This window comes from Poeciliopsis prolifica, unplaced genomic scaffold, assembly GCF_027474105.1.
Source record: "Poeciliopsis prolifica strain line A6 unplaced genomic scaffold, Auburn_PproV2 SCAFFOLD044, whole genome shotgun sequence".
In the NCBI taxonomy this organism is placed as follows: Eukaryota; Metazoa; Chordata; class Actinopteri; order Cyprinodontiformes; family Poeciliidae; genus Poeciliopsis; species Poeciliopsis prolifica.
The window spans coordinates 3,333,468-3,359,801 of NW_026562419.1; the positions used below are offsets into that span (position 1 = coordinate 3,333,468).

The 26,334-nt window shown below is 42.5% G+C and overlaps 1 protein-coding gene across 1 annotated transcript; it reads left to right on the forward strand.

Annotated features, from left to right (window-relative positions):
• The first annotated feature begins 747 nt into the window (after positions 1 to 747).
• LOC129376686 (uncharacterized) lies at positions 748 to 24,611 on the forward strand. The gene is made up of 7 exons (XM_055056270.1): positions 748 to 797; positions 1,264 to 1,378; positions 10,526 to 10,936; positions 13,909 to 14,253; positions 17,158 to 17,487; positions 24,301 to 24,402; positions 24,473 to 24,611. The coding sequence occupies exons 2-7, from the start codon at positions 1,273 to 1,275 to the stop codon at positions 24,565 to 24,567; spliced, it is 1,389 nt and encodes a 462-aa protein (XP_054912245.1). The 5' UTR covers positions 748 to 797; positions 1,264 to 1,272; the 3' UTR covers positions 24,568 to 24,611.
• Positions 24,612 to 26,334: the final 1,723 nt, after the last annotated feature.

Here is a 26,334-nt window from a genome sequence, read left to right on the forward strand (position 1 = left end):
TTGCCACAGAGGGATGAACATGTGCAGCAACAGAGGCTGTTCAGAAGGTTATGCACACTGCTCTGCATTTTATCAACCAAGGGAAAAACAACATATGATTATGTTTGATGGAAGCATTTATGTCTTCCTAAAACATAAATGCTTAAAAACCAGACAGTTTCCTAACAAAGCTCATAATGTACATTCAGTGTTGAGTCGCTAACTTTCTCCTTGTTGACAAGGTTACCGACAAATATGTCAAAGATAGTTTGGTCCCAAGAACGCTCACTCGGTCATATTTCTACAAATACAATAAGTTAAAGGTTAATAATAATGTCACGCTCTTATTCAATTTCAAACCCAAAATATTTTACCAATTCTTAGAATGAATTTTGTCATACAATTAACTAATTATGAACTTCATTACCACTTATAGAGGTCGTGCATTTCCACCAAATTATATTACAATATTTGACCAAATTGGTATAACATTGGGACTAATTTCCAGTCCTAGAGGTTCATGCCTCAGATCAAGGACCACAAAACCTATAAATAATGTAATTATAATGTTACATATTAAGTCTATAATATGTGATCTAACACAATGTTCTGGAAAGTCTTATAATTACATAATTAAACGTAGAAGCTCGTGATGTATTTTTAGAAACATAACCGAGTGAGCGTTCTTAGCACCAAACGATCTTTGACGTAGATTTCTCCAGTAACCTTGTCAACAGTGATTCAGTCAGGGAAAGTAAGCGGGCCATGAACGTCGAGTCTGAATTATACATTTCATAGCTCGGAAAACGTTTGTCTTTGTAAGTATTTGTGTTTTAGGAAGACTGAGAAATATATGTGGCTGTTTTTATTTGGTTCCTATTATATAGAGCAGTGTATGTAATCTTTCAGTGTACCCTTAATATTTGCGTATCGGCTGTTAATGTATATTTCCTTCTGTTGTATTTCAGTTATAAAAACGTCGTGAGTTTAGAATTAAGATGAAGGTTCTGGTCAGTAATGTATTTTTCCTTCTGTTGTATTTTTTGTAATCTAAAAATGTTGCGCTGCTAAAGTGTTTCTGCTAAACTGCGAATTCAATCTAAAAATAGAAGAAGCAACGCTAAGCTAGCTTCGCTAAGCTAGCTCACCTCTGTCTTTTCCCGCCTGTGCAGGCCTCTGTCGTTTATTTGATTAATCCTAATTTCTCCGCCATTGTAACAGATTCTTGTGTTTTCAGTTACACTTCGATGTTTATGGTGTTTCGTTACAATGTTTTCCTCTCAGAAACGTCGCATGAATGTAAATTTCGACGGAGAGACCAACCAGGAAATGGCTTCCTCTCTGCCTGCCTCTCTGTTCCTGCTGTCTGTGGTCTTCTGGGAGTTTGTCGCTGCTGCAGGTCAGATTCAGCTGTTACACCATAGAAATAATATAGAACGCTTTTGCCTGTTGGAGGTAACGTGACGTAGAGCCGCCATCTTGGACAGGTCGATCGCTCCGCTCATTCAAATCTGTGTGGCCGGCACAATTAAGTATCAGCGCATTTAATTAAGAATAACTCGCCAAATAGCAAATAGATTTTTACTCGAAACCTTATTCAAACAATTATCATTGTTATATGTACAAGGACATTTATTATTATTGTTTTTGAATTGGATTGATACATGGTTCAGCATATTTATATATTCTTAATGTGGAAAACAGAATAAAATATTTTGACCACTCCTAATATTTTTCATATTTATTTAGTAATACTTATTAAATCTCTCTCTCTCTCTCTCTCTCTCTCTCTCTCTCTCTCTCTCTCTCTCTCTCTATATATATATATATATATATATATATATATATATATATATATATATGCTCCAGTTTGGGGGTTACTGCCCCGAGGGCCCCGATGACCACAGGCACCACTGTGGTCTTCACCTTCCAGGCCCTCTCCAGTTCTTCCCTGAGGCCCTGGTATTTCTCCAGTTTCTCCTTTTTCCTGATGTTGCAATCACTTGGTATTGCTACATCTACCACAATGGCTTTCCTCTGATGTTTATCCACTACGACAATGTCTGGTTGGTTCGCCATTACCATTTTGTCTGTTTGGATCTGGAAGTCCCACAGGATCTTAGCTCTGGCGTTCTCCACCACCTTTGAGGGTGTTTCCCACTTTGATCTCGGGGTTTCCAGTCCATATTCTGCACAGATGTTTCTGTACACTATGCCTGCCACTTGGTTATGTCGCTCCATGTACGCTTTCCCTGCCAGTATCTTGCACCCTGCTGTGATGTGCTGGACTGTCTCAGGGGCCTCCTTGCACAACCTACACCTTGGGTCTTGTCTGGTGTGGTAGATCTGGGCCTCTATTGCTCTGGTGTTTAGGGCCTGTTCCTGGGCGGCCAGGATGAGGGCCTCTGTGCTGTCCTTGAGTCCAGCTTTTTCCAGCCATTGGTAGGATTTACTGATATCAGCCACTTGGGTTATTTGCTGGTGGTACATCCCATGTAGGGCTTGTCCTCCCATGATGGTATCTCTGGCACCTCAACCTCCGTTCCCTGTTGTCTGAGACATTCACTGAGCACATTGTCTGTTGAGGCTTTGTCCCTGATGTATTTATGGATCTTAGTTGTTTCGTCCTGGACAGTGGTTCTCACACTCACTAGTCCTCTGCCTCCGTCCTTGCGGCTCGTCTACAGTCTCAGGGTGCTGGATTTTGGATGGAACCCTCCATGCATGGTTAGTAGCTTTCTAGTCTTAATATCTGTGGTTTTATCTCCTCCTTTGGCCAGCTGATTATTCCAGCAGGGTATCTGATTACTGGCAGGGCATAGCTGTTTATCGCACGGATTTTGTTCTTGCCATTGAGCTGGCTTCTCAGGACTTGCCTTATTCGTTGGAGGTATTTAGCTGTGGCTCCTTTCCTTGTGGTCTCATCGAGGTTGCCATTTGCTTGTGGTATACCTAGGTACTTGTAACTGTCCTCTATGTCTGCTATTGTTCCTTGTGGGAGTGAGACTCCTTCTGTGCGGATGACCTTCCCCCTCTTTGTGATCAGCCGACCACACTTCTCTAGTCCGAATGACATCCCAATGTCAGTGCTGTAGATCCTGGTGGTGTGGATCAGTGAGTCGATGTCTCGCTCACTCTTGGCATACAGCTTGATGTCATCCATGTAGAGGACGTGACTGATGTTGGCCCCATTTTTGAGTCGGTATCCGTAGCCAGTCTTGTTGATAATTTGGCTGAGGGGGTTCAGGCCTATGCAGAACAGTAGCGGGGACAGAGCATCTCCTTGGTATATGCCACATTTGATGGACACTTGTGCAAGTGGTTTGCAGTTGGCTTCAAGCGTGGTTTTCCACAGCTTCATCGAGTTTGCAATGAAGGCTCTCAGAATCCTGTTGATGTTATACATCTCTAGGCATTCAATGATCCAAGTATGCGGCATTGAGTCATAGGCTTTCTTGTAATCGATCCAAGCCATGCACAGGTTGGTGTGTCGGGTTTTGCAGTCTCGGGCAACTGTGCAGTCTACGAGGAGTTGGTGTTTGGCTCCTCTGGTATTTACACCGATACCCTTCTGTGCCGTGCTCATGTGTTTATCCATGTGTTTGCTTATCTTGGCCGCTATGATGCCTGACATGAGCTTCCAGATTGTGGAGAGGCAGGTTATTGGTCGGTAGTTGGGTGGGACTGGACCATTTGATGGATCCTTCTGGATTAGGATTGTCCGCCCTTCAGTTAACCATTCAGGGTGAGTCCCACTTTGTAGCAGCTGGTTCATTTGGGCTGCCAGTCGCTCATGGAGAGCAGTGAGTTTCTTTAGCCAGTAGGCATGGATCATGTCAGGCCCTGGTGCTGTCCAGTTTTCATACCTGAGACTCTTTCTTGAACATCTGTCACAGTGATGGTTACCGGGGCTTGCTCAGGGAGGTTGCTGTGGTCCTCTCGTAGAGAGATCAACCACTGTGCATTGCTGTTGTGGGACGCCTCCCTTTCCCATATGCCTTTCCAGTATTGTTTAGTCTCCAGCTTTGGTTTGTCTGCTCTGTTGTTATTACCCTGCCATTGAGAGTACACCTTAGCTGGTTGAGTGGAGAAGAGCCGGTTAATCCTTCTGGATTCATTCTCCCTTGTGTATCTCTTTAGGCGGCTGGCCAAGGCTTGGAGCCTCTGTTTGGCAGTCTCGAGTGCTTCAGGTATGGGCATCTTTTACTTTCTGGGTACTGGTCTTTTCATTGTACCCTTGTGGAGCTCTGACAGTTGGCTCACTTCCCTCCTTGTTACCTTGATTTTAGCCTGGTGGGTATTGGGTCTCATGGTTGCTCTTATAGCCAAGTATCTCAAGGATTACTGATGCTGAGTTGTAGATCAGCTCATTGGTTTCTGTTATGGTGTTGGTAGGGATCGTTCTCAATGCTGCATTCACATTCTCAATGAGACTTTCTGATGGTACTTCACTCAGCCGTTGTAATTGGCGCCGAGGAGGCCTGGTTGTCATTCGGGTCATGATTCTCTCTCTCAGGTCAGCAGCTGTCTCGTTCAGCTCTGTTTCGTTCAGCTCTGTTTCGCTCATTGGGGCCGTGTATCCCCTCACTGGGTGGGGACTTGTAGTTAAGTCCCCACAGTCCTGACATCCGGGTTCCTCCCTTTTGCCGTAGCATTTGTGTTGTATCTCGTCAATCTCAAGTTGTGATAGCAGTTGCCGTTTGCGGATGTTGGAACACTGAGCTACTAGTTGTTTAGCGCTTAGTGTTGAAGTAACCATTCCTTCCCCAGTCTTTGCATGTAACCTCTCTCACTAGGGTTGCTTGAGTAGTAGCATTCCAACAGATCCACATTTTCATCTCTCGCCCATTTCCGTCTTGTTCCAGTAGCCCATTTGTCATCAAGGTGCTCTGGTTCCCCAACACCTGACGCCGGGCGACGTCTGAGCCGGCATGTTACGCAACTTAGTATCTCTCATGGTATGAGGTAGGCAGTAGCTTGAAGGGTCTTGCCTAAGGACCCAGACTGGATTGGAACCCCGCCCTCTCGGGTGATATACTGATGCCTTATGTATTGATATATATATAGACATCTCAGTCCAGAAATGTGCAGTCCTTGGCACAGCCAAGATACTGCGCAGAACCCTCAAGCTCCCAGGCCTCTGGTAGAGGACCCGAGCTCAGAGGATAAGAACCACCGGTGGGTGAGAAGGGAATTTTTTAGGTTGTGCAAGGAGCACAACCTAAAAAACTTAGGTTGTGCTCCTTGCACAACCTAAAAAAAAAAAGCTCAGACTGGATAGCTCAATACATAAGGCATCAGTATATCACCCGTGAGGGCAGGGTTCGAATCCAGTCTGGGACCTTAGGCAAGACCCTTCAAGCTACTGCCTACCTCATACCATGAGAGATACTAAGTTGCGTAACATGCCGGCTCAGATGTCGCCCGGCCAAACAAGGTCTGCGTCAGGTGTTGGGGAACCAGAGCACCTTGATGACAAATGGGCTACTGGAACAAGACGGAAATGGGCGAGAGATGAAAATGTGGATCTGTTGGAATGCTACTACTCAAGTAACCCTAGTCAGAGGGGTTACATGCAAAGACTGGGGAAGGAATGGTTACTTCGACATCCCCAGTCAACACTAAGCGTTAAACAACTAGTAGCTCAGTGTTCCAACATCCGCAAACGGCAACTGCTATCACAACTTGAGATTGACGAGATACAACACAAATGCTACGGCAAAAGGGAGGAACCCGGATGTCAGGACTGTGGGGACTTAACTACAAGTCCCCACCCAGTGAGGGGATACACGGCCCCAATGAACGAAACAGAGCTGAACGAGACAGCTGCTGACCTGAGAGAGAGACAACCAGGCCTCCTCGGCGCCAATTACAACGGCTGAGTGAAGTACCATCAGAAAGTCTCATTGAGAATGTGAATGCAGCATTGAGAACGATCCCTACCAACACCATAACAGAAACCAATGAGCTGATCTACAACTCAGCATCAGTGATCCTTGAGATACTTGGCTATAAGAGCAACCATTGTGGGATGCCCCCTCCCGGACCTGGACTCTATTTCCATAGGCCGGGTCAAGAAGAGAGCTGGATCTATAGCCATGGATTCCAGCCACCCGGGCCACAGACTGTTTGTGCCGCTTGCCTGATGGCAGCGGCACAAACAGTGCCGCTTTGCCTACAACAAACAGACTGAGAAACAGTTTCTTCCCCACAGCCGTCAGAGCCATTACTCCCTGCCGCCCCCTCCCACACATATCATAACCTCACATACACCCGTATGTTCTGCACTTTGCGCTGTCACATCATCTGCACTTTACCATAATTGGACCTGCTGCTTCTTCTTTGGTGTGGTTGAGTGCCTTTAGTTAATTTTAGTTGTATATATTATTATTATTGTGTGTTTGTTTATTTAATATTGTATTTTTTGACTTTTTGCACGGGAGTTGCAATAGAAATTTCGTTGAATCCTGTTCAATGACAATAAATGCTATTCTATTCTATTCTATGAGACCCAATACCCACCATGGAAAAGACGGTTAGAGGCTAAAATCAAGGTAACAAGGAGGGAAGTGAGCCAACTGTCAGAGCTCCACAAGGGTACAATGAAAAGACCAGTACCAGAAAGTACAGGCAGATGCCCATACCTGAAGCACTTGAAACTGCCAAACAGAGGCTCCAAGCCTTGGCCAGCCGCCTAAAGAGATACACAAGGGAGAATGAATCCAGAAGGATTAACCGGCTCTTCTCCACTCAACCAGCTAAGGTGTACTCTCAATGGCAGGGTAATAACAACAGAGCACACCCACCAAGGCTGGAGACTGAACAATACTGGAAAGGCATATGGGAAAAGGAGGCGTCCCACAACAGCAATGCACAGTGGCTGATCTCTCTACGAGAGGACCACAGCAACCTCCCTGAGCAAGCCCCGGTAACCATCACTGTGACAGATGTTCAAGAAAGAGTCTCAGGCATGAAAAACTGGACAGCACCAGGGCCTGACATGATCCATGCCTACTGGCTAAAGAAACTCACTGCTCTCCATGAGCGACTGGCAGCCCAAATGAACCAGCTGCTACAAAGTGGGACTCACCCTGAATGGTTAACTGAAGGGCGGACAATCCTAATCCAGAAGGATCCATCAAAGGGTCCAGTCCCACCCAACTACCGACCAATAACCTGCCTCTCCACAACCTGGAAGCTCATGTCAGGCATCATAGCGGCCAAGATAAGCAAACACATGGATAAACACATGAGCACGGCACAGAAGGGTATCGGTGTAAATACCAGAGGAGCCAAACACCAACTCCTCGTAGACTGCACAGTTGCCCGAGACTGCAAAACCCGACACACCAACCTGTGCATGGCTTGGATCGATTACAAGAAAGCCTATGACTCAATGCCGCATACTTGGATCATTGAATGCCTAGAGATGTATAACATCAACAGGATTCTGAGAGCCTTCATTGCAAACTCGATGAAGCTGTGGAAAACCACGCTTGAAGCCAACTGCAAACCACTTGCACAAGTGTCCATCAAATGTGGCATATACCAAGGAGATGCTCTGTCCCCGCTACTGTTCTGCATAGGCCTGAACCCCTCAGCCAAATTATCAACAAGACTGGCTATGGATACCGACTCAAAAATGGGGCCAACATCAGTCACCTCCTCTACATGGATGACATCGAGCTGTATGCCAAGAGTGAGCGAGACATCGACTCACTGATCCACACCACCAGGATCTACAGCACTGACATTGGGATGTCATTCGGACTAGAGAAGTGTGGTCGGCTGATCACAAGGGGGAAGGTGATCCGCACAGAAGGAGTCTCACTCCCACAAGGAACAATAGCAGACATAGAGGACAGTTACAAGTACCTAGGTATACCACAAGCAAATGGCAACCTCGATGAGGCCACAAGGAAAGGAGCCACAGCTAAATACCTCCAACGAATAAGGCAAGTCCTGAGAAGCCAGCTCAATGGCAAGAACAAAATCCGTGCGATAAACAGCTATGCCCTGCCAGTAATCAGATACCCTGCTGGAATAATTAGCTGGCCAAAGGAGGAGATAAAAGCCACAGATATTAAGACTAGAAAGCTACTAACCATGCATGGAGGGTTCCATCCCAAATCCAGCACCCTGAGACTGTACACGAGCCGCAAGGAAGGAGGCAGAGGACTAGTGAGTGTGAGAACCACTGTCCAGGACGAAACAACTAAGATCCATAAATACATCAGGGACAAGCCTCAACAGACAATGTGCTCAGCGAATGTCTCAGACAACAGGGAACGGAGGTTGAGGTGCCAGAGATACCATCATGGGAGGACAAACCCCTACATGGGATGTACCACCAGCAAATAACCCAAGTGGCTGATATCAGTAAATCCTACCAATGGCTGGAAAAAGCTGGACTCAAGGACAGCACAGAGGCCCTCATCCTAGCCGCCCAGGAACAGGCCCTAAACACCAGAGCAATAGAGGCCCAGATCTACCACACCAGACAAGACCCAAGGTGTAGGTTGTGCAAGGAGGCCCCTGAGACAGTCCAGCACATCACAGCAGGGTGCAAGATACTGGCAGGGAAAGCGTACATGGAGCGACATAACCAAGTGGCAGGCATAGTGTACAGAAACATCTGTGCAGAATATGGACTGGAAACCCCGAGATCAAAGTGGGAAAAACCCCCAAAGGTGGTGGAGAACGCCAGAGCTAAGATCCTGTGGGACTTCCAGATCCAGACAGACAAAATGGTAATGGCGAACCAACCAGACATTGTCGTAGTGGATAAACATCAGAGGAAAGCCGTTGTGGTAGATGTAGCAATACCAAGTGATTGCAACATCAGGAAAAAGGAGCACGAGAAACTGGAGAAATACCAGGGCCTCAGGGAAGAACTGGAGAGGGCCTGGAAGGTGAAGACCACAGTGGTGCCTGTGGTCATCGGGGCCCTCGGGGCAGTAACCCCCAAACTGGAGCAGTGGCTACAACAGATCCCAGGAACAACATCAGACATCTCAGTCCAGAAATGTGCAGCAGTCCTTGGCACAGCCAAGATACTGCGCAGAACCCTCAAGCTTCCAGGCCTCTGGTAGAGGATATATAGATCTATATATAGATCTATATCTATATATCCTCTGGTAGAGGACCCGAGCTCAGAGGATAAGAACCACCCGCGGTGGGTGAGAAGGGAATTTTTTATTATTATTTTTTTTTTATATATATATATAGTTATTTTCCATGTTTTCTATTCGAGGAGTTCCAGCGATTCAGCAGCTGTGATTCATCCTGTGCAGTGAATCTGTCTCTCCTTAAAGACATTTTCCACTTCTTCCTCATATCGTTGTCTTTAGGAAACCTTCAAAATAAAAACAGGAGTTTTTTATATGTATCTTACATTTGATCGAGTGAAAGAATTACATATAAATAATAGCCTTTGCCACCTGTGTGTAACCGGGTTCTGCTTCACTCCACTGTACCACGCCGGCCCAAGTAGCCTCTCGATTCTGCGTTGTGGAGATTTTTAATGAAGACAAGGAGTTTTTGGGTGATCAGGCAGTTTATTTTCTGAATGAGAACATATCGGTGCAAATCAGTGCAACAGCAATGCTTCACTCAGCACACTACAACAGAGCGTTATGTTAGTTTTTAACTTAGCACATGACGTGCTTCACAATATTAACAAAACTAAAAGTACAAAATTGGTGCCAGGCACACATCTACTAAATAGTCATTGCACATTATTTGTCTTCAGTTGATAAAAATCATGTTTTATGTGTTGCCTTTCTATGCTGTGTGCTGAAAAGTGCAACTCGGGGTCCAGTAACGTATAACAAGCCATACAGAGAGGGGGCACTATTTCCCCATTGCACTGACACATATAAAGCAAGTGGGAATCTTCAACCTAAACATCGTTACATGTATAAACCTGTGAATGATAAAACATATTTATAATGACACATATAATATTTTATTTCTAAGGTAGACTCTTGTGTCAGATACTCTGACTCTCAGTTAGCATTCATAGTTTGGGTTGAACCCTGGCATTACACCAAGAATTAAAGCTGATATTAGCTGTTATTTTGCAGGTGGACATAAATACAGTTTAGTAAAATATAAACTATAATATGTTCATCTTAATTATGTAACTTTATCCCCGAGATCTCACGTCAACAGATCAGAATAAAAGTATCCGGCAGAGCTGAGGCTTGTTCTGCTTTTTTTTTTTTTTTTTTGCCAAGGAGGACGACCGCTCCAAGATGGCCGCCGTATTTCCTGCATCCTACCTCCGTATTTGAACAGAAAAGTAATTGTTAGGGAAGAACAAATATGAATGTTTGGGCCGATGTTGATATCCGATATTAATACTGATGTTATGGCAGCAATTACCAATATTTTACTTGATCAAACCTTTTATTAATTACTTGATTAATAAGATAATTGTTTGCAACATCCATAAAAACATGAAAACAGCCACACCAGTTTCAGAATCATTAGTTTGATGCTTTGAGGTGTGACCTCTGACCTCTGTGTTATTCCCCTCCTGCAGATCCGGTCACAGTCAAAGCTAAAGTTGGAGGAGGCGTCATTCTGCCATGTAAAACTGCTGGGGACAAAGCTATTGTACAGGCAGAGTGGAGCAGACCGGACCGGACATTGGCGCCGGTTCTTCTCTACAAGAACAGGAAGGTGGATCACCACCAGCTGGCTACTTATAAGGGCCGCACGTCTCTGCTGAACGTACAGAAAGGAGACCTGTCTTTGGTGCTGAAGAGAGTGGTGAGCAGAGACGCCGGAAAGTATGAGTGCCGAGTTAAGCTGGGAGAGAGCCTGCCAGATCTAGAAGAAGAAGAAGAAGAAGAAGAAGGAGAAACAGGAGGAGTCATATCCCTGATAGGCCGCGCAAGAGGAAGGGTTCTGAAGAGTGACCCAATCAGCATTGTTATCCTGACAGTGGAAGGTCAGTCTGTTTCTGGATCAGAACCTCCCTCTCTATTCCTGCTGAACTCCGGGGTCAAGGGTCACAGTGGCCCACCAGCAGTAGGTGACTGGTTTATGCATCAGCGCCCCGGTCTGGTGTGGGGGTGTCTCGCCACAGGACCAAACTAGTATGGGTCAGGAGGATCGGTCTGCCTTTACCAGAACCAGTGCTTGATACTGGTATCGTTTCACACTAATTAAATAAATCTAGTTTTTCACTTCAGTTAAATCCTAATGAAGCAATCAGCCAGAAATCAGGAGCGTAGTCAGCATCATGCTGTGGGGACAACAGCGCGACGCCAGCAGGTGGCGCCATCAGCGCCCAGTGTTTGGATGTAGACCTGTCCTGTCTCCTGGCTCCTCTCTGCAGGTGGGTCCAGCCACGGAGGAGACGGCCTTAGACCCAAATCTGTCCTGCCAGTGGGTCTTCTGGCTCTGCTGGCTCTGATTGCTGGACTGCAGTGAGCCACTGCAGCAGCACAGGTTCATCCTGCAGGGGGCGCTGATGCTCTGAAATATTAAATGTTAACTTTAATCTCACAGCAGATTCCTCTACGTCTCTAGATTCTCTTTGAGCTTTCATTGCTTCAGCACACCTGAGTACATATATATATATATACTGAGTTATATAATTAGTTTTGATATAAACTAATTATATAACTGAGCTAATATAATTAGTTTAAATGAAAACAAATAACAGGAGTTAATAAATTCCATTAGAGAAATAACAGATTTTATTTGGACATGAGGCAAATGCCTTGATTTTGTAGCTGAATACATCTGACTGGTCAGAAAATAAGTTGATATTAAACTGTATTTGTAGAGTTATGTTACATTAAAATAATTGAGCCAATGAGTGAAGATCCCCTGACACAGCGAGGCGTTCTGCAGCCAGAACAGCGACCCGCCCCACCAACACGTCCTCCATCTTGTTTCCTCATAGGTTCAGATGCAAAATCTGGATCAGAACTGATCAGAACCTTCTGATCGAACACTTTGTCTCTATTATCAGGATATTAGGAAATAAAATGAACCATGAAGTCACTGGTAACAGCATTGTCCTTGAAAGAAAGAGGCTGTTGAGACCAAAGCACCAGACTGATGAGTTTATATTCCAGATACAGCAGAAGATAACTGGAGAAATTATGGAAAATCAGATAATACAGAGAGGTAGAGTTCATCTTCTGTGATTTAATGCACTTCATGGAGCAAAGTTTTAACTTTCCCAATAATTACAAATACTGGGCGCTGAACTGGGAGCTCCACTGACAGCACAAATGTCGCTCTCGCCACTGATTGAACTCAGTGCCGCATGTTTATAAGTCCTGGAAAGTAAATAACTGTACAGTAAAGTTATTTAGCCTGTCATGAAGAAAATTCAAAGTCATATTTTCACCAATTTACTCCTACATTTGTAAATGTCAGAAATCCAAACTAAATATTTAGCTTCCATATTAAATATTTAGTTGGCAAGCTAAAGATTTGATGAGAATTTTTGGCCCACTGGATTAAACAGCACTGTCTTTATTTTAGGGAAACATTGTCATGGTAAATGTGATTATTGTGAAGCTGATGAGACAATAGAGCATGTTATGTTATTCTGTCAAAAGGTTATGGAAGAAGCACAACGGTTGATTCAAAAGTTAAATAGGTTTAAAGTAAAATTTTATATTGTTGATTTACTTACAAATAATTACAAGGATTCAGTGAGCTGCTGAATCTTCTCTCTGTAGGGGGTCTCGTTGTTGTCTGAAATGAGACCTGCTACAGTTGTGTCGTCCGCGAACTTCACAACTGTGTTGGTGGGTTGGATGGCCACACAGTCGTGTGTAAACAGGTGTGAAGAGAGCTGGGCTGAGCACACAGCCCTGCGGCGTGCCTGTGTTGAGGACCAGTGGGGATGATGTTGAGCCACCTATTCTCACATGATGTTTAATTTCAAACTAAGAGCCTATTGCCGCCATAAGGGTGCAATGATATTAGCCTGCATTATCTTTTTCTCTCATGCTAATGCCTTGCTGCGCAAGGCAGAGCATTAGTATGAGCCTTTTACCTTAAATAAGGTATTAGCTACTTCTCTGACTTATTAGCCATGTTTAGTATACTGAATGGGGTAAATCAATTTCAGACGACATTCTAGTGATGTCCCATGTGCTTCTGACAGCATTTAGATTTACATTAGCATTTTGGCTAATTTTAGCTTACACACTTAATTTTAAACATACTGAATGCTGCAAGTCCATGTTAGTTAACATGCTTGTGACTCTCCACAGGCTATTGACTACCACTTAGCTAAGCTTAGCATTGATGCTAATTTTTAGTATCAGAACGCTGGGTCCAAACCGATGGGCACAGTTTGGGAGGCCCCAGTTAAATTTCTTCAGGAATTTTCTCGTAATTTATTACTATTACAATCGTTAGCTGCAGCTAATTAATATTTTTTCTAAAATGATAAGATTAGATTATATTGGATTATTACAAAGAAGTGCAATATCTCAGTTTCTCAAGATTTGATAAATTAAATCTTCTATATTGTAGAATATGAGATTTTTGTTTCATGTAGTTTGAGCGTTGCTGCAGTACACTTCATACACTAGTTGGAGGCGGGGATAAAAATGCCCTCTACAAAGGTGTTAAAGACTGTTTTTATTCTCTGGTTTTAGGTTATTCTTTCTCAGTGTGTGTTTGTCATATTGCTATCATGAAAGTGGCCACGAGAAAATCAAGAACAAACATCAACAAGGCATTTTGGCTCATTTACATATTGTGAAGAATTATCTGTGTAGATAATCTAGACTAAAAACATTCAATGACTAAATTAGGACTAAGACTAAAAAACACCTCAGAGTGCAGAGATCGGGTCCTTTCTTTGACTCACTGACTGTTGAAAGCGGATGTGGAAGAATAGAGACAACTATGACCTCTGACCTCTCTGTGTTTCCTCTCCATCAGAACAGATCTACATCAAAGCTACAACCGGACTGGATGTCACTCTGCCCTGCAGAGTCCCTGCCAATAACCCCATCCAGGTCGTAGAGTGGAGCAGAGCCGGCCTGGGGTCAAAATTTGTGCTCCTGTTCAAAGACGGGATGATGGATAAAGATCAGCAGCATCCGTCTTTTAAGGACCGGGTGGAACTGTTGGACTCCAACATGAAGGGTGGAGACGTGTCTATAGTTCTGAAGAAAGTTCACGCCCGCGATTCGGGACAATTTGAGTGTCGAGTCATTCAGATGGCCCCTGCAAACGAACTCAGGCGGAATGTCTACCTGTATATAGCTCCGCTCCCTGTGCCAGGTGAGACTTTGTCTCTGGATCAGAACCTGCCGCAGCTTCCTGGTTCTGAATCTCAGATCAGATGATGATGATGATATGTAAAGTAACTTTTTAGTTATTTTCAGCAGCCGCTAATACCACCACCTGTGAAAATTACATTGATCTTTCCCAATACTTAATTGCAAGTTATCTTATAAAGGTAACAATGTAGCTGCACTCATAAGGTTGAACTGAAGAGATGTATTTTAATGGTTACAACATTCCAAAAACAAACCAAAAAAAAAAAAACGTTTGTAATTTGTACATGTTTTTGAGTGTCCCACTGTTGTCTGGAAAACTCTAAAAAGGATTTTAAATCCCCCATTCTTGCCTGTAGCCTCCAGGTTGTGCGTTACGGCCCTGTGTTTGGTGTCAGAGCGCACAGCTCTACCTGCCAATCCACAGTTCAGATGGCTGCTGCACAGATTTGTGACATTTATCTAGATATTAATAATTATAATGGTTTAGTTGCACAACTTTACGAACTTTTTCATTCGTGGCTGTTTTCACGTTTATTGCGCTGTTCAGATTGGTCTCGATGTTTCCAATTTTCTGGATAGTTTGACGTCATTCACAGGTAATATATTATCTTGACATTAACAAAGACACAGCGGGGCGGATCATCCGGGAAATGATGGACAGGGAGAGCCTTACTAAAACCACCTTAATGATGGACAAATTCTGGGGTTTATTATGAGTCTCTGCTTATTTCCAAGCCCAAATGAGGAACTTCATGTTCAAAAACGAACCCGAAAAGGCGCAACCCGTGACGCATTCAATTTTCAAAGCCACTTCGAATAATTGAACTCAAAATAGTTCCTGTTTTTTCACCAACAAAATGTGCATCTTCCTCCATTGTTTACATTTCTGTCGCTGATTTTGTCGTGTAAAGTTGTCGGTAACTCGACAAGAAGCGTAGAGGGAATACAATTAAATAACACAAGAAGATAGTAACGCACAGTAACGCAAAGTGATTTCAATAAGTAACTGTCATCTGACTACTGGATTTGAAATAGCAATGCGTTAGATTACTCGTTACTGAAAAAAAGACTCCATCACTGTGTATAACTGACTTAACTGGACCACTGTTACACATGGGATTAGTGTTGTCATTTAACATGAAGCTTACTGAAATTTTCAAAATAAAGCCTCAATATTCCTCTCAGGTTAGTGCAACGCCGTAAGTGGTGCAACAATATTAGCTTGCATTATCTTTTTCTCTCTGTAGCATAGTGAAGTTAGGGCACTGTTTTGCACAGCAAGACAGTGCATTAATGTTAGCACAAACATTAACATTTTACTGCCTGTCTCTAGTGAACTGCCATAGGCTATTATGTTTCAAAGTAAACACCTCAATATTTCTCTCAGGTTAGTGCACCGCCATAGGCAGTGCAATAATATCAGCCTGCATTATTTATTTCTCTCAGGTTAGGGCACAGCAAGGCAGAGCATTAGCATTACCTTTTACCTTAACTAAGGTATTAGCTATTTCTCTTATATATTAGCCATGTTTAGTATACTGAATGGAGTAAGTCAATTAGACAAAAGGATAGTGACACCCCACATATTACTAACAGTATTTACGCTAACATTAGTATATTGGCTAATTTTGGCTTATACACTAATTTTAACATACTGAAGTCAACATGCTTTCAACTCTCCACATGCTATTGATGACATTGCAGCTTTCTTAGCATTGATGCTAATTTTTAGTATCAGAACGCTGGGTCCAAACCGACGGGCACACTTTGGTAGGGCCCAGTTAAATTTCTTCAGAAATGTTCTAGTAATTTATTACTTTTACAATTGTTAGTTGCAGCTAATTAATGTTTTTTCTAAAATGATAAGATTAAATCGTATTGGATTATTAGAAAGAAGTGTGAAATCTCAATTTCTCAAGATTTGATAAATTAAATATATTTTGTAGGTTATGAGATTTTGTTTCATGTATTTTAAGCGTTGCTGCAGTACACTTCAAAAATCCTGCCGGTGCTTTATTCTCTGGTTTTAAGTTATTAACATCTAACTACAAAGATGTTAGAGAACATTTTATTCTCTGGTTTTAGGTTGCAACTAACGATTTGTGCTAACTAACGATTTGTGCAACAAAACACAAAGAAAGAAGCAGTGCTAAGCTAGCTCCATCTCTACATTTTCCCGCCTCTGCAGGGCTCTGTCTCATCGTGCCGTGTTAGAACTTTTTCTCAGTTTTTTATTTATACAAATTTCTCTGCAATTCTAACTGTTATTAGAATTATTTCACTAACTGTTAGACTGTATTTTTTGGTGTTTCTTTGAAATATTTTCCACTCAGAAACCTCTGATGAATGTAAATTTTGGACGAAACCAGGGAATAGATTCCTCTCTGCCTGCGTCTCTGTTCCTGCTGTCTGTGGTTTTCTGGCAGTTTGTCGCTGCTGCAGGTCAGATACAGCTGTTACACACAACTGAATCTCTTGATGAACGACCGGATGAACAACAGGCAGGTCGTTCATCAAACTAGTCGGTTGGAATCACTAACATTTATATCCTCCATGTTGAGAGTGGCTTTTTTTAAAATCCCCACTACAAAGGTGTTGGAGATCGTTTTTATTCTCTGGTTTTAGGTTATTCTTTCTCAGTGTGTGTTTGTCATATTGCTATCATGAAAGTGGCCACGAGAAAATCAAGAACAAACATCAACAAGCATTTTGGCTCATTTACATAATGTGAAGAATTATCTGTGTAGATAATCTAGACTAAAAACATTCAATGACTAAATTAGGACTAAGACTAAAACACCTCAGAGTGCAGAGATCGGGTCTTTCTTTGACTCACTGTCTGTTGAAAGCGGATGTGGAAGAATAGAGACAACTGTGACCTCTGACCTCTCTGTGTTTCCATCAGAACAGGCCAACATCAAAGTTACAACTGGACTGGATGTCACTCTGCCCTGCAGTGACCCTGACTATAACCCCATCCAGGTCGTACAGTGGAGCAGACCCAGCCTGGGGCCAAAATTTGTGCTCCTGTTCAAAGACGGGATGATAGATGAAGATGAGCAGCATCCGTCTTTTAAGGGCCGGGTGGAACTGTTGGATTTCGACATGAAGGACGGAGACGTGTCTATGATTCTGAAGAAAGTTCAGGCCAGCGATGCGGGAATATTTGAGTGTCGAGTCATTCAGATGGCCCACGGGGAGGAACTCAGGAGGAGGGTCTATCTGGATGTAGTAGGTGAGTCAACCTGCATGTAGCTCCGCCCCCTCCACCAGGTGAGACTGTCTCTGGTTCAGAACCTGCAGCTGCTTCCTGGTTCTGGATCTCAGATCAGATGATGATGATATGTTAAGGAATCCATATTTATCCACACAATCTGAACATTTTCATTAATTTATTTTCAATATGTGGTATTTGTATATAATCTAAGAGGAAGTAGCAGATTAGCACCAGATTTTAAACATACTTCCCATTGAGCCCAGATTTTTGTTATAATATTTTTATTGATATTATAATTAACTTTCATAGTTTTCTAAGCTGCTAAGTGAACAATCATCATCAACAGAAATAAAAGCTGGAATACTTCAGTCAGTTTGGAATCAATCTCTATAAAAAGTTACACTTAGTGAATAGTTACTTTTAGAAATTAACTCTTCATTTTTCTAATTTACTGTCACCTTTACTTCTGCTAACTAACATCTACCAGCTAACATTATGGACTAAATGAAGGAAACTTACAGCTGGTGACATGAAGCCGATGCCTGAAGCAGCACTGTCCATTTATCTAGTCTGAGCGCCGCTTTGCTCCCAGGACCTGAGCTGATGTTGATAGACTTGCTAGACCTCTTTCACGCTTCCGTGTTTTAATGTGGATGTGGGGTTTGACAACTTCTGGTGGCTATTTCGTTAGCTTTGAAAGGCTAACGCTAGTTTCGGCGCAGTTGTTTTTGTCCAGTCCCTGGATGTTCATGTGGTGCAAGAAAACATCTGTATCTGTCCTATCGTGCGATCCCAACGGACCGGACCTACAGAGGCAGTGGATCCACGCGATCCGAAGAGATGAAGGTTCCGACTTATGCAAAAGATGGGGAGCACTTTCGTATGTAGCCGCCACTTCACACTGGAGGATTTAGAAGTGGCGCTGTTTCTTGCCCTTTTGCCTGGAATAACTTCACTGCCCCAACAACGAGCGAGTCTGCTTTCGAGGGCTAAGAAACCGCAGTTTGTCCTCTCAGAAAGCTAGCCAGGCTAAAGATGCTGCTGCGGATGATTATATGGAACAGCCACCCACAGGTAAACATCAAATTTAGACAGTACATTGTATCCACTAGACATGTAAGATAATTTCAGTCAAATATAACTGTTCAACAGACCCTTAAATAGTTTAAGTTTAATAGTGTATTACATAATTTCTGTTCAGCGTTACTTTTGTCCCTTAATACATACCGTAGTTGGGGCAGTAACGATGTCGTCATATCTGGTGGGGGGTGGAGTAGCCGAGCCACAGTGCTAGCACGTGGGAGAGACAGGATACGTGTGTTGGCCTCATAAGTGTGTGTTATTGACACGTAAGTTGCGATATTTTGCATGTTAGTGCAGCTAAATGAGTGATTTGTAGTTGATGTATTTACTGGTATTTGACCTGTTGCCCAGTCCCAGCTGAATGTTCTAGGTGTGTGTTGAAGTATGTTGTGCTGAACATATATAGCTACTTGACGGGCGCAGAGGCATGGTTATTAGTTAATTTGTCTTAGTTTATTTAATGTATAATGCATGGTGTAATGTGTAATGATAGAATACTTGGAACTTATTTTCCGTATTTCTGTTTATTCTGGGAGACCACACACACACGATTACACACACGTATGCCAAGCACTCACCCACACCCACCGAAACACACCTTGATGCCCACTACTGTTGTTGGATTAAGATCTGTAAGCTAACTTGGAAAGCCACAAGGAACCTGCCTCATGTCTCCTTCTTCCACCTGCTGCAAAACATCTGGTCCTGAACTGAATCCTGGCCGAAGTCGTGTTCTGAAACCATCTACAACTTTAGAGCAGACTCACCTACAATAACTATTACTATAATAATTTGGTTATTATTATGATCACAAAACAGTGAAATCATTATTATGAGATTATGTAGTTATGTATCAAGACAATGCTATACATGCACCGACTCACATGTATTGATCTTCACAGAAGTAATGTTATATCTATATAATTAAAACTTCATGCTAACTGTATTTTATGCTATTTAATTTTGTGGTTTTAAAGGTGCACTTGATGAAGCTCTGGAAGGAGTTGGAGGCCAGACTTCAAAAAGTGAATTTATCTGCCACACTTTTTAGCCACTACTATGCTTCTGATGACCAGTTCTACACCAAATTTCCATCTGAATGTGTTTTCTGAATCCATCGCATCTTCTGCATCATGCCTTGTGTACTGGACCAGAGCACAGAAACTTGGAGAGGAAGCATGTGCTGAAGCCAGATTGATGAGGTCCTGATGTACTCATTCAGGGTAGCAGTGGTACTGTCAGCCGAGTGACCATCACCTGGGCCAACCACCTCTTCATTGTGTTCTCTTCCATCAACATGTGGATTACCGTATTTTCAGGAGTATAAGTCGCACCGGAATATAAGTTGCATTTTTGGGGAAATTTATTTGATAAAATCCAACACCAAGAACAGACATGTCATATTGAAAGACAATTTAAAATAAAAATAGAATAGAGGCAACAACAGGCTGAACAATTGTCTGTTAACGTTACATGGCGCATAACGAACTGAGAACGTGCCTGGTGTGTTAACATAACATTAAGAGTTATTCAGGTAGCTATAGCGTATTTAACATGCTAACAAGTTTACCAAACCATCCATGTCTCCAAATCACTAAATTTTCATCTTCTGTGTTGCTTGCAAACAACTCTGCCAAGTCTGGAACTTACCTTCTACCACACATATTATCAACACCGGCCTAGAGCGCCCTCTTGAGGCTTAGTGTGAAAATAACATGTGATATGATATAATAATGTGTTGATAATTCCACACATAAGTTGCTTCAGAGTATAAGTCACACCAAACTATGAAAAAAAACTGCAACTTATAGTTCGGAAAATACGGTAGTCATGAGAAGGTAAAAGCCAGTTTTCTCAGCAATTTCTGAAGTTCTGTCCAAATGTCCATGTCATCTTGGACTCCACAGAAGTTGCTCTGGAGACGCCATCATCCCTCACCTTACAGTCTGAAACGTTCTGTACCTACAAGAACCCGACCACTGTGAATGCTTTGATTGAGATGCTGCTCCTGTGGCTTGGTGACAGTTACTGTACACAGGCTGCATCTCAGACAAAGAAATATCGAAGGTCAGTGGAGTCCTTCCTCTGCTTGAGCTGGGAGATAAAGTCATGGCAGAAAAGGCTTTTCATTCAAGAACTCCTTCATGAACCATTCAACCATTTAGGCATCCTGGCCAGTTCAGCAAGAAAGAGTTAGAGAGCCAGACCATTGCTCGGCTGCAGATCACTGTAGAGCAGCAATTGCTAGAGTAAAGTGCTACCACATGGGATTCCCTGGTGCCTCTCACTTTAATAGGAACTGCCACTCAAATCTGGCACACCTGTTGTGTTTTGGCAAATTATCAAGGCCCACTTTGTGTTGTAGACTAAATTATTTCTTTATGTCAATTGTTGTAGTACTATGGAAAAAGTTATTTAAATGTCTAGACTTTTGCAAAAAATATTCAATTAAAACATACTTGAGCAGCATACTGTACCTTTTTTTATTTTCTTGCTTGAGTTGAATTGCAAGGAAAACAAATCAAGTACAATTTACAATAACTAGCAAAGACAAAAAACCCTTAACTGTTTCATATTTTATAATTGTACATCATACATTGATTTAAATTATGCAAATTAATATATATCAATTCTAAACAATAGTTGCAAATACTTAAGACAACCTTAAGCATTTTCAAAACAAGTTACAAAACAACTGCAGTTAAGAAACATTTTTGTAAATTGTGCAACGTCCTTTTGAAGATATTTGGACGTCTGTGTATGTTTCACTGTAATCACTGTAAAACAACTATTTACAGTGATTCACAGCTTGAGATTAGATATTTGAAATGCAAAGGAACAAAAGGGTAAGTTACACATTCTATAATTCTTATTGCATTGACATGAACAGTGAAGGTGTTGAAGTAAAATAAGTCCAGGTTAAATTTCATTTGATGAATGAAAGAGCCGCTCAACAGTTGTTAGCGTGTCACTGACAAAGTCGCACCATTCCAACCGCTGATTGCCGCTGACCCTGTACCTGCCAGTAGTCGGCGTGTCAATGCCTCAAAACCGCAACCTCAAACACATCATTCTTTATGCTGCTTTTTACCTCAACCAGTCCAAACGGGCTGATTCTGACGGGTCAGACACCATCTGGAGTTGCATCAAACATATCATGTCAGGGCGAACAGTGAATCCTACAGGAAGCACTTTGACCCTCAACATCTCAGCAGTTTGCCAGCATCTCAGACTCCATCTGCAGTAGGACTAATTGATTATTGTAACAGCGTCTTCGCAGGCCTGTCCAACAAAATCAATCCTCCAGCTGCAGCTGATCCAGAAGCTGCTGATCCAGAAGCTGCTGATCCAGAACCAGCTGGTCCAGAAGCTGCTGCTCCTGTTCTCACTAGAACCAGGAAGTTAGAGACATAACAGCAGTTTTAAAGTCCCTCCACTGGCTCCCTGTAGCTCAAAGAATAGATTTTAAAATACTGTTGTTAGTTTATAAATCACTGAACGGTTTAGCACCACTGTAGTGGCTGCTAGTTCGATCATTGTAAAGCCACTATATTGTTCAACTAGCTTCAGTTTTCTTTCCTTTGTTGAGGTTCATTAGCTTAGCTCTTAGCTTGACGCGTTTCTATTCCACAGTATGCTCTTGTGCATTTCTTTGTGAATTAAAGAATCACTTACAAGAATCCACACAAAGTTTGACGAACGACAAACTTTACTTTTCTTTGAGAGGATGATACAAAGTAGGATTCCTTAATCTTGCACAGCATTCCGCATTTTAACGGTCAAAAAACTGTGTAGAACTAGTGAAACAACATAACACATTCCCATTTCTTTCAGCTCCAAAAAAAAAAAAACAAAAGGCACTTATTTACGTATTTTCACTTACGTCCATTAGGTGGCGCTTTTCTACCAAAACATACTAAAATGAAAACTTACTAATAAGAAAATATCTAAATATGCAAAAAGCATTCATAGTCATGAACAATGTCACAAACTGACGTTTTTGGCTCTTACAACCACAATACATTAAAGATCTGCTGTTGTTGTATCAACCTTCCAGACTCTCAGGTTCTGGTTCTGGTTCTGCTCTGCATCCAGAACCAAGAGAGGAGAAGCAGCTTTCAGCATCTATGCACCAAACATCTGGAACAAACTTCCAGAAAACTGTAAAACAGCCTTTTCTTTTCCAACACTCAGTGACATCTAAACTAGAAAACTGTTATAGCATCACATATGTACATCAATACATAAAGCATGTTCAGCTTTAAACAAGTCATAGATTCTGGTTTGAAGCTTCAACAACAGCAGAAAAACACAGACTATATAGCAACAGAAACAGAAAACAAATAGTAACCACTGAACAGGAAGATGTTAGAATAAGTTCTGAGTTCTCCAGAAGTTGTTCGTAAAAGTTCATCTGTCACGTCTGAACAGGAACTCGAACTACCGAACAACCGACTGTTTCAAACCTGCAGCTTGTTCTGTTCCTCATTTTTGTTCATGAACCTGAAGCTCTGACGACTTCCTGTCCCTCGACACTTTGACTCCACAGGGATGCAGAAGTAAAGCAGTTTCATCATCATCAACTATCTCACTACCAAGATCTAGCATGCTGTTTATCACTAACTGTAAATACATTTCAAAATGTCAAAGTATAACAAAAAAGTTTAAACTGTCTCCAATATTCTCAGTAATTAAGCAAACTAAGTTCAGTTTCATTATGATGTTTGGGTATTTCATATATTGTAGCTAGCGGTTAGCTCGCTATATGTGGGTATTTTCTATGTGGAAGAACTTGTGGTGGGTGAATTCACCGCTGCCATTTCCTCCGCATCAGCGAAAGAAAGTTCTGGTGAATTAAGTAATGATGACGGAAAGGACCAAAGGAGGAGGAGAGACATTTATCAGACTACTTGAATTACAGTCACCTTGAAAAACAGGAAGTGCTCCAGTTCTGTCAGACGCAGCTTCAGGTTGTCCTGAAAAAGGTCCATCTGAGAATGATTTTCATTTTATAAAACAATGTGATGAACATGTTATGTGTCCCAGATCTACACTAACATGTTCAGTAAAGCAGGTGGGAGTTTATCCTGACTGGAACATGCTGTGTTACTTTGACTGGTCCATGTTTGTAGTTTCTCCTGACTGTGTTACTTTGACTGGTCCATGTTTGTAGTTTCTCCTGGCTGTGTTACTTTGACTGGTCCATGTTTGTAGTTTCTTCTGGCTGTGTTACTTTGACTGGTCCATGTTTGTAGTTTCTCCTGACTGTGTTACTTTGACTGGTCCATGTTTGTAGTTTCTCCTGGCTGTTACTTTGACTGGTCCTTGTTTGTAGTTTCTCCTGGCTGCGTTACTTTGACTGGTCCATGTTTGTAGTTTCTTCTGGCTGCGTTACTTTGACTGGTCCATGTTTGTAGTTTCTTCTGGCTGTGTTACTTTGACTGGTCCATGTTTGTAGTTCTCCTGGCTGTGTTACTTTAACTGGTCGATGTTTGTAGTTTCTCCTGGCTGTGTTACTTTGACTGGTCCATGTTTGTAGTTTCTTCTGGCTGTGTTACTTTGACTGGTCCATGTTTGTAGTTTCTCCTGGCTGTGTTACTTTAACTGGTCCATGTTTGTAGTTTCTCCTGGCTGTTACTTTGACTGGTCCATGTTTGTAGTTTCTCCTGGCTGTGTTACTTTAACTGGTCCATGTTTGTAGTTTCTCCTGGCTGTGTTACTTTGATTGGTCCGCCTGTGTTTCCACAGAGCCGTTTCCTGCCTGGGTCATCGTTGTGGCGGTTCTGCTCAGTTTGTGTCTGACTGTTTCCTCTGTCCTGGTGTATAAGAACAGACACCACTTCACCCCAGGTGAGTGTGGAACTACATTACCCATAATGCCGTCGGCCTGGCCCTGCTCACCCTGTCTGTCCTCCTGCAGCCTCGTGGGGCCAGGAAGAGGATGAAGACGATGAATCCGATGAATATGGTGAATATGATGAATATGATGACATGAAGATGGACTCACATGATTAACATCATAAACATTTCTGGACTCATCGAGTTTCTTCTTCTTTAAATCTGTTTCCTGGATCCATCCAGTTTTTTAAACAAACCTCTGGGGAGACAAAACCAGACATGTTGTTTTCATTCATTAGAAAAGATTTAAGCCAAGTTTACCTTTAACTCCACATTTCAACATTCAAAGTCAATAGCTTGTAAACCTCCATCTTTAAAATCTTTGACCATATTTGCTTTCTTTAAGTAGTGAACTCGATTTTTCCAGATGAAATTAAAGTTCAGCTGATTTATGGCTTTAATATATTTGTGAGGTATGGCCATAGAATAATCTGGAGAAACAGGTTCTCCCAACAGGGTCAGATCTCTGGAGACATCGATTTAACTGTATTTTATTCCCTACATTAACAGTTTCACTGAGTTTAACGTCTTTAGTTATTAAAATTCCAAGATATTTAACTGAAGATTTAATGGGAATATTATAAGCTTCCGTCAGATCAGAGTCGTGAATCGCCATCAGTTCACACTTCTGCAGATTTAAGGTTAATCCTGATGCTTTGGAGAAAATATTAATTAACTCAAGTGCTTTAGGGGTTTGGTCTTCAAAAACATTGTGGTGTCATCAGCTAATTGACTAATTATAATTTGGTCACTTAAAACTTTCAATTTAGGTATATTTGAGTTTTTCATGAAAATACTCGTCACTTCAACAGCCAAGACGAAAAGAAAGGGAGAAATATTGCAGCCCTGTTTTACTGTTAATGGAGAAATGTGGAGACGCACCATGTGGCTCTGTGTGATGTTATCTCACTCTGGACAGGGAGAAGCTATTCCGACAGAAAATCATTTGAGCACCGGCAGCTTTTATTTTGAAAAGACGACAGATCCATTGTAAAACAGCGAGTAACTTATTGTTTCAAAATTATGATTTGTTTTCAGATTTCTTCTGCTGCCGTTATAAAGACTTTATTATTCTACAGAAGTTTGGCCCAAATCCAAACAAGTGTAAAACTTTGAAAAGAAACTGATGCTCCAAAATATCAAAGGTTTTGGGTTTCAGGGTGACAATGCCCCGCAGGACAATGCCCCGTAGGACAATGCCCCGCAGGACAATGCCCCACAGGACAACGCCCCGCAGGACAACGCCCCGCAGGACAATGCCCCACAGGACAACGCCCCGCAGGACAAGGCCCCGCAGGACAATGCCCCACAGGACAATGCCCCGCAGGACAATGCCCCGCAGGACAATGCCCCACAGGACAACGCCCCGCAGGACAACGCCCCGCAAGATAACACCCTGCAGGACAGCACCAGGGCCTAATATGATACATGCCTACTATCTAAAGAAACTCACTGCTCTCCATGAGCGACTGGCAGGCCAAATGAACCAGCTGGTACAAAGTGGGACTCACCCTGAATGGTTAACTGAAGGGCGAGTCCCACTAATCCTGAACCCCCTCAGCCAAATAATCAACAAGACTGGCTACGGATACCGACTCAAAAATGGGGCCAACATCAGTCACCTCCTCTACATGGATGACATCAAGCTGTATGCCAAGAGTGAGCGAGACATCGACTCACTGATCCACACCACCAGGATCTACAGCACTGACATTGGGATGTCATTTGGACTAGAGAAGTGTGGTCGGCTGATCACAAAGAGGGGGAAGGTGATCTGCACAGAAGGAGTCTCACTCCCACAAGGAACAATAGCAGACATAGAGGACAGTTACAAGTACCTAGGTATACCACAAGCAAATGGCAACCTCGATGAGGCCACAAGGA

Coding starts and splice junctions, on each gene's coding strand:
- LOC129376686 (XM_055056270.1), top strand. CDS start 1,273: ATGAATGTAAATTTCGACGGAGAGACCAACCAGGAAATGGCTTCCTCT. Junction 10,937..13,908: donor TGTTATCCTGACAGTGGAAG/GTCAGTCTGTTT, acceptor CCTCTCCATCAG/AACAGATCTACATCAAAGCT. Junction 24,403..24,472: donor CAGACACCACTTCACCCCAG/GTGAGTGTGGAA, acceptor GTCCTCCTGCAG/CCTCGTGGGGCCAGGAAGAG.